At 44.2% G+C, this 13,312-nt stretch overlaps 1 protein-coding gene across 1 annotated transcript; it reads left to right on the top strand.

Annotated features, from left to right (window-relative positions):
• Nucleotides 1–8,658: 8,658 nt before the first annotated feature.
• Nucleotides 8,659–11,588, top strand: LOC103700878 (subtilisin-like protease SBT1.6). Its single transcript, XM_089923650.1, has one exon. The coding sequence runs from the start codon at nucleotides 8,822–8,824 to the stop codon at nucleotides 11,171–11,173; it is 2,352 nt and encodes a 783-aa protein (XP_089779776.1). The 5' UTR covers nucleotides 8,659–8,821; the 3' UTR covers nucleotides 11,174–11,588.
• Nucleotides 11,589–13,312: the final 1,724 nt, after the last annotated feature.

Below are 13,312 nucleotides of genomic sequence, written 5' to 3'. Positions count from 1 at the left end.
GGTAATCAGAGGCTTGTTTTGGTGAGGGGTCAGGTCAAAGGAGGAAATCAGAGCTCGGATATCTTGGTAAACTTAGGCCCAGGCCAGCCCAGAGACCAGACTGGGCCTGTCGAGGACCGAGGTCAGCATTTAGGCGAGCTCTTTGGTGTTTTACTGACGCCCCCAACGTAGAATGGAGGTCAGTGATTGAAAAACAGAAGAATTTGGTGGAATGTCTGATTCATGTGACCAAATCAAGCATGTGTAACATATGTCGATGGCTTGCTAATCCCATCTACCACAGAAGAAAGAGAAGCCAAAAGCACTTGCCACAAACAACAAAGTTGAAGAGAGCATGACATTATTATTTAAATTTTGAACATGATTTATTAAAAGAAATGATAAAAATAACATGTAATGCAAAGGATAAAAAGGAGTCTCACAATTTCATGTTGACCAAAAATAGTAGCGGAGGATAGTTGTCTGCAGTCCTCATTCATCTGCAATATTTCTTACTCCTTTGATGTCATAACAATCAAGCACCAATGATTAGGTACAACCCCCCAAAAAATAATGGAAGCCAGACCTCAGCATTATGAGTGATGTAAAAAAAAAAAATCGATGGGATACTTCCTCGTAAGGGGCATACATACATATTTAGAGAGACTAGAAAAAATGAATAAAATTTTATAAAATATTTATTGCAATCCTTTTTATCTAAATTTCCAAGCAGCTGAGTGGGACAAAGCCCAAGCTTATGGCTTGCGATGGATTAAGTTTGAAGGCGACCTATCGTACCTATATTTTTGGAAAAATAGATCTAATTCATTGTGGATCTAAGATGAAACTATTTTTCAAAAAAAAGAATAATTTCATCCTAGAGATTTCTTTTTTTTGTTTTTTTTGCTTGAATTCTTGTGGGCATTGAGGCCATTTTGCTGGACCTGGGCCAGTACGCAACGTCCATAAATTTGGTCCATATTTGGGCCATTTTCCGATGAAATGGGTCCAAATTCATTGACCCCGCCCCTGTCCATCCAAATCCAACGGTCTATTTTTAACCCCTAAAGCCCCCAAAGAAACCCTCTCCGACGGCTCCGTTCTCTTTTTGGCGTTCGACCTGCGATCATGCTCGCGTTTCTTCCCTCCCGCTCCAATGGTTATGGACTTCCACTTCGACGACGTGAGCTCGGACGAGGAAGGGGCGAAGAAGTCCCCGTGGGAGTTCCCCTCCTACTCGGAGTCCGTGACCGAGGAGCACGCCCGGAGGAGAACCACCTCCGTCGATGCCAAGATGTCTAATTCCCCTTCAAGAGCGCCCCGTCTCGCTTCCCGACGACGACGAAGAGAAGGAGGAGGAGCCGGAGGATGAGGTCCATTCCGTTGACGAGTCCACCAACCAAGTAAGCTAGCCTTTCCTTCTCTATCCGTCCCTTTTGCTCGTTGCCTTTTTTGTTTCGAAGATCAAATACTGGTCCTTTTTTTGATTTCTTCAATGATAGATTTTAGGGTTCTTGACATTAGAGCCGGTGGTTCTTATATCATTGGCTTTGTTTGGGTTCTGAAATGGGAATATAGTATTCTTGCCAAAGTTATGAACTAAAGGGTTAGTTTTCATGATAAAGAAAGGTTGAGACGATGTTGAGGTTGAATCTATTATTTAGTTGTGGTACGATTTATCATTCAAGGGGAGTTGGTGGTCTTGAGCTTGAACAAGGACTCGGTGACATATTGGAATTTGGGAGAAGGATCAAAGGGATCATTGCAAAACCAAAGGCTTCTTGTAGTATCCATTTGGGCTTTATTAACTGATAAGCAGTAAAAGATTTGATTCTTAAGGCTGTGATTGTGAATGTATTAGGCCTAATTGGATTACTGGTATATCTGTGTGATTTTTCATGGATACCAAGTAGGAGATTAGAATACAAAAAGTTGTAAAATAAACTAGAAAAAAAAATGAGGAGTACCTTGAGATCCCAAAGAAGGCATTGATAATCGTTGTAGCAGTATCATGCGGGAGAAGAAAACATAAAAGCGGGGTAGATCTTCCTTTCCTCTTCTTTGATGCATGTCTCCTCAATGGGATAGATGCCCCTTAGGAATATAAAAACCTGGATGCTCTACGATTTCACTACAGATAGATATATATAGAAGTGGACTGGAGACCTAGTTTAATTAGTATAATGCTAGTGGATCCACCCATTACAGAGCCCATTAACCAATACGGGTCTATATTAATACTCACTACACTACATGAATAAGACCAAAGTCCGTCGTCTCGATACCAGACTCCGTACGGATGCCACACTAGCACAATATCGGTAAGGTATTGTACGAAATTTTTTTGGTATTCTCAGCCAAATCTAGCTTTTTAACCTGATTTTGCACTGAAATGGCCAATCCCAAAAGCACAATGGAATAAACTAAGGGCTCGTTTGGTTCATGGGAAAAGAAGAGGGGAAAGTGTGGTCAACGGAAAAGTAATGAGATGCCTCTTGTTTGGTTGGAGTTTTCAAAGGAGAAAGAAGGAAAAGTTGTATTCTCATGGGAATATGATTCCCACATTTCATGGGAAAGTCTTTCCCATAAGAAACATAGGAAAGTTACTTTTTCATGAGGCAGGAATCACTCAATTTTTACTTTTTTCCAAAAAGTCTCTTCAGCATTAAAGAAGCATTAAAGAGGCATTAGAAACCTAATTTTTATTAAAGGTATAATAGAAATTATACATAACTTTCCTAGAAAAGTGGATGACCAACCAAATATAAGCACTTTGAAAATTTGTCACTTTTCCATGGTCAACCAAACATGCCAAAAGTACTTTCCTAGGCATCCTCTTCCTAGGAATTTGTTTCCCAGGAATCATATTCCTAGAAGGAAAAATGCTTTCCACGAACCAAACGAGCCCTAATTCTTTGTTGCCTATGTTTTCTTATTGGCTCCCGTTATTATTAATAGCAAAAATCACATTTCTTATGCTAAATGATAGTTAAGGATCCGTACTTTGTTTAAAATGTTATTAGTGGCCACGGAATTTTCTAAATGCAAAATTCTTGCTAATTTAGCATTAGCTAAGATCTGCATGATGTGATTCCGTGTGTGATTGCCTTTGTATACATGCTAATGGTTGCATGGAGATGGTGTTCGGTATGATTGCCTTTGTGTACTTTAGGATGTTTAATGATTTACTTTTTTGAGTTATATTTTATTTAAAAATATCAAACATGTTTTAGGAAGTTGTATTTTGCTATCATATTTGAATTTTGAAGCTACTACTGGATGTCCAATGATTTATTTTTGCTGACCCTTATTTCGATAAGATGTTTTGAAAAATGTGAAGCTCTATATCTAACATACAAGAAAATTATGATTTTTGATGTTGAAACTTTAATCTTATATCTTATAAATAAAGGGCTACTTTAGGATGTTTAATGATTTACTTTTTTGAGTTATATTTTATTTAAAAATATCAAACAAGTTTTAGGAAGTTGTATTTTGCTATCATATTTGAATTTTGAGCTACTACAGGATGTCCAACAATTTATTTTTGCTGACTTTATTTCGATATGATGTTTTGAGAAGTGTGAAGCACTATATCTAACGTTGAAACTTTAATCTTATAATGCTTATATTGTTTTTAGATACATTTAGTATTTATTTCTAATACATTTATTGAACTTTCCTTGAATTACTGCCTTGCTTTTTTAAGGTGAGTGCCTTTTTGGTGCCTAGCACCTCAGGCAATATAGGGGTCCGGACTGTCTAGTAGCCTCAGGGCCCCTTCACTTTTGACAACCTTGTTTTTGGTTGCTTTTGACTAATTGAGGCCATGCCTAACAAGTATAAATTGTAGCTTCTATCTGCCCTTTTTCCTTTAAATTCATCATTAAGCGTACTTCTTGATGCTTTACTTTTTTTGCAGCTTATTTCATGATAAATTTTAACTTTAAATTCTTAAAGAGTTCTGAACTCTTCACAGGTGTAAATGGAGAAAGTAGTAAAGTTCTGGAACTTACTAATTCAACAAGATGTGACAATTGCTTTATAGCCATGGTTCATATCTTGGCTGATGCTCATATTTGTAAGAATATTAGTTTTATATTTTAAAAGTTTGACAAATCATATAACATCATACTCCAGAGTTTATTATATCTATGTATATATCATGTTGTGATTCAGCCATTATTCATCTATTTGAGGTTTCAGTCCATTTTTGGATTTGAAGCATGCCTGCCACGGGCTTCGTATTATATGCATATATTCTCATAAACACATGGTTTACCGAAATCAAGATTTGCATCCGTGTCATATTTGCATATGGAATGGTGAAACCATATATTAGGAAGGATAGTTGCATTTCATGTCACTATAAATATTGGTCTCTAGAAATCTAGCCATTGATGATGATAAATCTATTCTCTTTATTTTGACTTCATAAAGCCAATGTCGCCATATGTACCTACTTGAAAATGTCCTTATTTGTCTTCAAGTTGTTTGGGATCCATTGAGCCCCTGTTATTCACCTGTGTTTCTTGCTGATGAGGGATTCATTTCTTTAATATTTTTTTTATTGTTGACTCCTACAAGTTCTTTGACATTATAATTTGTGGTCTACGCTATTCTGTATCAGGGCCTTTCATCTAATATCTCTTTCCAAATCTGTGGGAATTTTGAGGGTAGGTTTAGTTGCATGAGCTTAAACCATGACCAGTATGATAGCTTTAGTAGCATGAGCTTAAACTATGGCCAATATAGCAGGTTTCCTATTCATGAACTCTCCTTCTAGTTAACAGATAAAACAAAGACAAAATGTTTCTAATGAAAACATTTATGCTTATAGCCTGTTGTCACAGGAATCTGGGCTTCGAAAAGAGGGTATTGCTTTTTCGGCATCTGAAATGGATCGTCTGTGCACTTTTAAGTTTTCACATCAGGAGTTTAAGATGAATAAGTGAAACTTTTGCCTGTTGTCACTTTTACCTGCCCCTATCCATATTAATTTATGTTCTTAGATATCATCTGTGCTCTTCTGCATTTTCATAATTTCAGATATCTACTTTAACTTAAGAGTTCCTTACTTTACTATGGCTGAATCTCATCAGATAACAGTGTTCTTGGATGTGATTTGTGAGACTTGCTTGTCATCTTTCTGCTGTTCGAGAATTTTAGCATCAAATTAGTTGTTCTTTTTCGCCTCTAAATGTATATAACTGTTAGCAAGTCAAAAGTCTTAAGATGAAACCTTAGTTGAACAATCATGAAACCTTGACATAATTCAGCTAATGCTGGACTTTATAAAGGAAAATATCGAAAATTTTAGGATCAGAAATGTCTGCATAAGATACATTAGCCGTGCAGCTTGAAGGTGCCAAATGCAGGATTGGTAGTCAATTGAAGCTGTCGCCGGCGGCCTGTGGTCGAGTCCCTAGTGCAGCAGAGAGAGCTGGCTTGGTCTCTTTCTGGTGTCTGCTCCTCCTCTGAGTTTGAAAACCAAAAAAAAAAAAAAGAGGCCAGGTTCAGGATGTCCATCGTGTATGTTTGGGTTGTTAAACTACAAGGAAGCTTCACCGTTACATGTCTCACAACCCCCAGACACCCCCAGTGTGGCTCCTTGGGTGCATGATGCCATTCATCTTTTACCTGTTTGTGTTGATGGTGTTACCGCATATCAATAGAGCTACATCCAACATAAACAAGAATTGAACGCATGTCCGTTTCTAGCTAAACAGTTCCGTTGCACATATTACAGGGAACGGGAAAGAAACCGGATGTTTTAAGAACTTTTGATATTTTAAGAAAATTTGAATCTTGCAGTGTCTGCTATTCAGCGATAGCTCTAAAAACTTACGTTCTAAGAAAATTGTGTAGAACTTAGCATAAAAATTAAATGCTCGAGCAAGTCAGCTTGGCACATCCAATACTATTGTGGTAACAACGCATTAAGTTCGAGTAAAGTTTTAGAAATCATGAGATGCTGGGGTTGATATTTATTGCATTTGCTGTATATTTTAGATCTCCACTATTTGGAGCAGCAGAAGTTAATATTAGTAAAGAAAAATAATTATTTTTCTATTGCTTTGATGTAGGAAAGGAGAGAGAAGAAATGGAATTCCTGATAAATTTCAAAGACAGAGACGTACGAACGGTTGGAGACCAGCCTCTTCCATCGAGACTGCTCTCATTTTTATTGTAAAATGCTGTTCTTTCTGCGTCGATAGCCACACCCGAAGCTCGTTGATGGCAACGGGGGAGGGCGACACCGCTTAATGGAACGAATGGTCCACGGTTATACTTCGGCACCTCTCATGCACCTCCTGGTGCTAATGGATGCAAACTCACACCACCTTTTCCAAGAATATGATTTTGATGGGAGAAACGAAAGAGAAAAGAACAGGGAGGAGGCGTGAATAACGACTGTTCTGTTTTGGGGAGGGGGTTTGGAAAGGTGGTGGGCCAGCAGCCTTTGATCATGCTACGTGAAATATGCTGCCCATGGGATTAAACTTTTTTTTTTTTTTTTTTTGGAAAGCGAGAAGGAGAGAGAGACTAGACTATATTTTAATTATTTACATTCAGATTTTTAAACAAACAAATCTAAAAATTATACCCAAATACTCTGGTTGCCAAAGAGAGGTGCGATCGTTAGGATAAACCCTAATTCATATGTCAAGAAGAAACTTATATCGATGATAGAAATTGTGAACAAAAAAGATAATCAAATTTATTACTCGTGACTTTAATATTGTATTTTTTTTGCAAGAAAGTTTTTTTTTTCCATCAAAGGATATGTCCTGGGTGCTCAACATACTCTCCGTCTAGCTCTCATAGGCCTGGGGCAAGCAATGGTGATTGCTTTTCTTTGCCTTTGAAACATAAATGAACATACAATTAGTGGAATTAGTTAGCAAAAGAGCATACCAAATTCAGTGCTCACGAAACTATGGACGTACAATTGACGAGCAAAGATATAATAATACTTAAAAGCCTGACACAACTACCTAAATCTATGCCAACTTGAACGGGAAGGCCTTGCATGACGTCAATAGATAAGTCTGGATGGTGAAACTTTGAAAGCGAAGGTTGATGGAGAAAAAAGATTTCGAGCATGGCAGACATGAATGCTTACTTTTGGCGCCTAGGGCTCTAGTGGTAGCGCCAGTTTGCGAGAAAAGAAGAGCCAAAGGTGCGCTTGGGATGGAAAGATTAAAGAGGTGAGAAGAAGCTTGTTGTTAAAGACAATGGATGAAATCATCATATATTATCAGAAACCCAAAGACTGACTTGGATCGAAAGATTTTGAATAACAACTAGCTATTTCAAAGAGGTAATTCGATTGGAGAAGAATTTAAAGAAGATGATATGATGTCGTTGTCTCTTAGATGCTTGTTTATAACAAAGCGCTAGAAACAATTTAAACATTGTGCACGCTCCAAACATGAGCTAGAAACACCTATTTCACCACTAAAATATGGTTTCCCGTGCATTTGCTCATCCCCACCTCCTCGCCTCTTTATAGCTATTCCCCTGGTAAGTGAACATACCATCACATAATTCAGTTCCTAGTCTAAGAAGGAGACAGGAGAAAACATCTCTAAAAACAAATGTATATCAAATTATGAATGATATAACTTCTAATAGGGAAGAGGAATATAAGATCACAATCATTTCTATCTTCCACATGGATTTGGGTTGCATCTTTTGCAGGAAAAAATGATTAATTTTTTGCACGCATCTCAAACCATTTGGGGCTACTTCATTTCTGCCATGGTGAATCCTTCTTTCGCGCGAGAGGTACAAATCTGTCCCCTTCCATGCGAATGCGACGGGAGTGATCGTGGTTCGTTGGAAAACCTTTAGACCCAAAAATAACTGTCATAATCTTATTTATGTATTTTTTATGTAGACTCAAGGCACTCGGTATCCTCCTTTTTCTTTTTTCTTTATACAAAATTAATACCTTTTTTTAAATTAGAACTAGGAAGAAGTGAAGCTGGATTCCCCGGTTCCCACCTGTTCCCTGTCCACCCTCCCTCAGGCCTGCGAAGAATCATGGCTGACTCATCCCTGACAACAGATAAGAAAAAAAAAAGAAAAAAAAAACTTCCTACATCTGTGCCCTAAAACAAGCAAAGCAGCAGGGGCCAGATTTGTTGTTAGAGGCCCGGATTTTGATGCGCAGCAAGAGGCTATCAGCTTTTTCATACTTCGATTCCAAGAGCAGAGCTGCGAGCGGTCTAGATGGGTCTGTCCTACGCACGGCGGATGCTCCGCGCGAGCTCGATTCTTATAGAAGGTGACTTGGCTACGGTGATCAGCTAGATCCGTAGGGGCCCGAGCAGTCATGGTGGTGCCCATCCCCTACTTCGTGACATTTGGATGATGGCGAGGGAGGGTGTTACATTGCAGGCTATACATGTGTATCGTGAGGTCAATGGGGCGGCCAACTGGGCGGCAGCGTATGTAGCGTGCCACTCGGGAGGTACCTTATAGGCCGAGAAGAGAAAGATGCCCGGAACACTTCGGAACTTTTTGTTTTCTAATTCTATAGGGTGTATTCATATCTGCTATGTATGAATCACCCAGTTTAGCCAAAAAAAAAAAAAAAAAAAACAAAAAAACAAAAAAAACAAAAACAAAACAAGCAAAGTTTACCCAAATATTTAAACCGTATCTCCTCCCCCATTACCCCACCATCCGGTGGCAGTCTCACTCACCCACCACCCAAGCTCTAGTTTTCGTGTGTTAATTCCACTGCTGCTGGGGTACCACTGCTTAAAGTCTATATTATCAACAGACAATATCGCACACTGCACGCTTGACGCTACTTCCCACTCTCACTCACATGGCTTCTTCATCACATCTCGCCCTTCTCCTCCTCCTCCTTCTAACCCTAACCCTAGCAACGGTGGCGAAGGAAGGGAAAGCCGTCACCACCGCTTCCCGGAAGAAGATTTACATCTTCCGGGTGGACCACCGCTCCAAGCCGTCCATCTTCCCCACCCACTCCCACTGGTACGCCTCCCCGGCGTTCGCCGGCGGCGGCGAGCCCCTCCCCCTCCTCCACGTCTACGACACCGTCTTCCACGGCTTCTCCACATCACTTCAACCCGACCGCGCCGCTGAGCTCGCCCGCCACTCCGCTGTCCTCGCCGTCTTCGAGGACCGCCTCCGCCGCCTCCACACCACCCGCTCCCCTCAGTTCCTCGGCCTCCGCACCCAGGTCGGCCTCTGGTCAGACTCCGACTACGGCTCTGACGTCATCGTTGGCGTCCTCGACACCGGCATCTGGCCCGAGCGCCGGAGCTTCTCCGACCGCAACCTCGGCCCCGTCCCCTCCCGCTGGCGCGGCGCCTGCGAGACTGGCCCTGGCTTCCCCGCCTCCCTCTGCAACCACAAGCTCATCGGCGCCCGCTACTTCTCCCAAGGCCACGACTCGAACGCCGCCCTCGGCGGCGCCGGCATCAACGACACCGTCGAGTTCCGCTCCCCCCGCGACGCCGACGGCCATGGCACCCACACCGCCTCCACTGCCGCTGGCCGCCACGTCTTCCACGCCAGCATGGCCAACTACGCCGCCGGCATCGCCAAGGGTGTCGCCCCCAAGGCCCGCATCGCCGTCTACAAGGTCTGCTGGAAGAGCGCCGGCTGCCTCGACTCCGACATCCTCGCTGGCTTCGACCGCGCCGTCGCCGACGGCGTCGACGTCATCTCCGTCTCCATCGGCAGTGGGGACGGCGTCGCCGCCCCCTACTACCTCGACCCGATTGCCGTCGGATCCTACGGCGCCGTCTCTAAAGGGGTTTTCGTTTCCTCCTCCGCCGGCAACGACGGCCCCAGCCCCATGTCCGTCACCAACCTCGCCCCCTGGCTCACCACCGTCGGTGCCGGCACTATCGACCGGAGCTTCCCTGCCAAGGTCGTCCTCGGCGATGGACGCCGCCTCGCGGGGGTCTCCCTCTACTCCGGCAAGCCCCTCGCGGGCACGATGCTTCCCCTGGTGTACCCGGGCCAGTCCGGCGGCCTCTCTGCCTCCCTCTGCATGGAAAACTCTCTGGATCCCAAGCTAGTGAAGGGCAAGATCGTGATCTGCGACCGCGGCAGCAGCCCCCGCGTGGCCAAGGGAATGGTCGTCAAGGAGGCCGGCGGCGCCGCGATGATCCTCGCCAACGGTAACTCCAACGGCGAGGGCCTCGTCGGCGACGCCCACGTGCTGCCCGCCTGCTCCGTCGGCTCGGACGAGGGCGACGCCATCAAGGCCTACGTCTCCTCCGCCGCCAATCCCACGGCCACCATGGCCTTCGAGGGGACGGTGGTCGGCGTCAAGCCTGCCCCCGTGGTGGCCTCCTTCTCCGGCCGCGGACCCAACGGCCTCAGCCCGGAGTTCCTGAAGCCGGACCTCATCGCCCCGGGGGTCAACATCCTCGCCGCCTGGACCGACGCCGTGGGGCCGACGGGGCTGGACTCTGACGGCCGGAAGACGGAGTTCAACATCCTCTCCGGGACCTCCATGGCGTGTCCCCACGTGAGCGGCGCGGCGGCGCTCCTCAAATCGGCTCACCCGGGGTGGAGCCCGGCGGCGATCCGATCGGCCATGATGACCACGGCGAACCTCATCGACAACCGGCCCCAGCCGATCACCGACGAGTCGACCGGTGGGGCCGCGACGCCGCTGGACTTCGGGGCCGGGCACCTGAACCTGGACCGGGCCATGGACCCCGGTCTGGTGTACGACCTCGGGGACCAGGACTACGTAGCCTTCCTCTGCGCCCTGGGGTACGGTCCGAAGGCGATCCAGGTGATCACCCACGCGCCGGCGAGCTGCCCGGCGAAGCGGCCGGCGGCGGAGAACCTGAACTACCCCTCGATCTCGGTGGCCTTCGACGGAACGGCGGCGGCAGGCGGCCGCGCCCAGCGCAAGACGGTGCTGCGGACGGTGACGAACGTGGGGGCGAAGGCGGAGGCGGTGTACAAAGCGAAGGTTGATGTGGTCGGGAAGGGAGTGGCGGTGACGGTGAGGCCGGGGAAGCTAGCGTTCACGGCGGGGGCGAAGAAACGGAGCTTCGCTGTGACGGTGACGGCGACTGGGGAGGGTAACGGGGCGGACGGAGGGCTGGGGCACGGGTACCTGACATGGTCGGATGGGACGCACGAGGTCCGGAGTCCTATCGTGGTCTCGCGGATCCAGCCCTTATGAGGACGCAATACGGTCGGTTGGTGAGGAGACCGGCCGGGTTGGATATTAAACCGTATCAGGTCCGGCCCGGCCCGGGCTGATCCAGGTCTTCTCTCGAGGACAGCAGAAAAGGGTGCGAGAAAGGTGAGTGGAAAAAGAAAAAGGGGGCCTGCAAGGAAGATAGAGTGGGGTACAGTGTAAATTATTAGGGGTCGTGTCCTTTTTCTCCTTTGCTCACGTGGTGGGGCGAGGGCTACGCCTAAATGTGGGTAGGGGCTGGTTGCATGTTTAGTATCACATAGTATGGGCTCTCGCACTCGGCACTATTGAGTTTTGATGTTTTAATTCTGGTGTGTAATATTTATCTTGTGTGTCATTTGGTTTGACAGGTTTTGTCATGTAATAGGAGGAATGAAGTATTATCCCGTTTTGCACAGCCCCCTGCTTTTGGGTTCGATCACGGTTCTTTGGTTCGATTCATTGTTGGTTTGGAGAGGGGAGCGAGCAGAGATAGGGACATGAAGCAGATTTAAGTCTTGCTGCAAGATTCTGAACTTCCTGTCTTTAAGGTTTTAGTTGTATGCGCTCCAAATGAAACATTCTACCAAAAAACAATGCAAATGCTTGTTCTTTAACATCAGATTGTAAGATTGTCTACTTTTACAAGGGAATATCGTGTGATAATATCATAAAACATTGAAGTTACACAAAATATTCTTGAGTGGAAGAAACTATGACCCCACCACCAATATCCAATGTGCCTTTTAACGATTTAATTAATATCGGTCATTTGTACACTTAGTATTTACATTGTATCATGTGTCATCTTTTCTTTTAGGTGATAAGATAATCAATCACTTGCTACCCTCTGCCTCCTCTTTTTCTAATGCTAATATCAATCATCAATATTGGAAACCCACCTGTTTTTTTTTCTGTTTTTTTCGTGAGAGAACTCAAATTTGACCATAAGATCATCATTTCAATCCTAGATGTATTCTAACGCCAAAATATAACTTGGACCACTCTCAGTTATATGGCCATAAGAAAACAGGGGAAGTCCAATGAAGCCACTTGCACAAAATGCTTGAGGGAGGTCAGGGCTAATTTTCGCTCTCGGTCTTTCTTTGCAGTGCAGCATATCTTAATTGGAAATATCAACCAAAACAGAATTATTCGGTCATTCTATCTGGACATAAAATGATTTTAAAAATTAAACGCAATCTGATATAAATACTTGGCACAGCTTTCTTTGTTCTCATTTTCTTTAGGCTACCACCGAATGACATGTAAAAGACTGCACTCGTGATAATTTGCCCATGCATTGTTGAACCTATAATGGCGATCACAAGTCTCAGAATTTGCTGTCTCCTGCCCACAGGTCAAAAGTGAAAACTAAATTTTTAGTTTGTGGCATACCTAACCATACCCCAGTGAGAAGTGCAATAACATCAAGGCAATGATGACCCTCAGGCTCATTGCCTTCCAACTTCCAAGCATAATTCTTGCATGAGATGTTACAAAAGCTACCACTAGGTCAGCAATCTTATTAACCTCTGCATAAACTTGCACCCATAAATGGCAGATAAGAAGCATGTGGGAGACCTTGAAGACAGAGGGGGAAAACATACCATAGGAAATAAAATCAACAGACACTCCCTCTTTTCATGTCTTTCTTAATAACTACTCTTTTTTTTGTTCTTTTTATCTTTGGAGTCTTTTGCGCGGAGCGGAGAGCATCGAATAATTAACGATCATTTGGAATTTTAATTACATATAGTAAGAGAAAAGCTAGATCTCATTATCTAAAAGTTCTCTTTTATGATTTATTTTTTATTTTTAAAACATGATTAAAGTGCTACCATCCCCATTCCAATATAGGACCTCACTTCCAACACGTGCCAAGGAGAAGGATGTCCGCCCGACAAACCCAAGAATCCATAGCTACGAGTCCCTTAAGTTCAGTGGGCAGTATCGCACCTAGATTTGGATTGTGGGCCCAAAAAATGACCTCAATGACCACTAACGACCCAAAAGATTTGCCGGCATCTGCCTTTTTCTTTAGCACTTAAATTCCATGTGAGAGGCTTAATGATATGGCCAATAGGATTTGGGTCCCGACTCCGAGTCCAAGTCCAGCGTCACTTCGTCAGCATGGATAGC

The sequence above is a fragment of the Phoenix dactylifera genome, chromosome 6 (assembly GCF_051530095.1).
Source record: "Phoenix dactylifera cultivar Ajwa chromosome 6, Ajwa_hap1_PhDact_Kaust_v1.1, whole genome shotgun sequence".
NCBI lineage: Eukaryota > Viridiplantae > Streptophyta > Magnoliopsida > Arecales > Arecaceae > Phoenix > Phoenix dactylifera.
The sequence above is the reverse complement of the archived record's forward strand: the minus strand, read 5'-3'. Positions and strand labels throughout refer to the sequence as shown.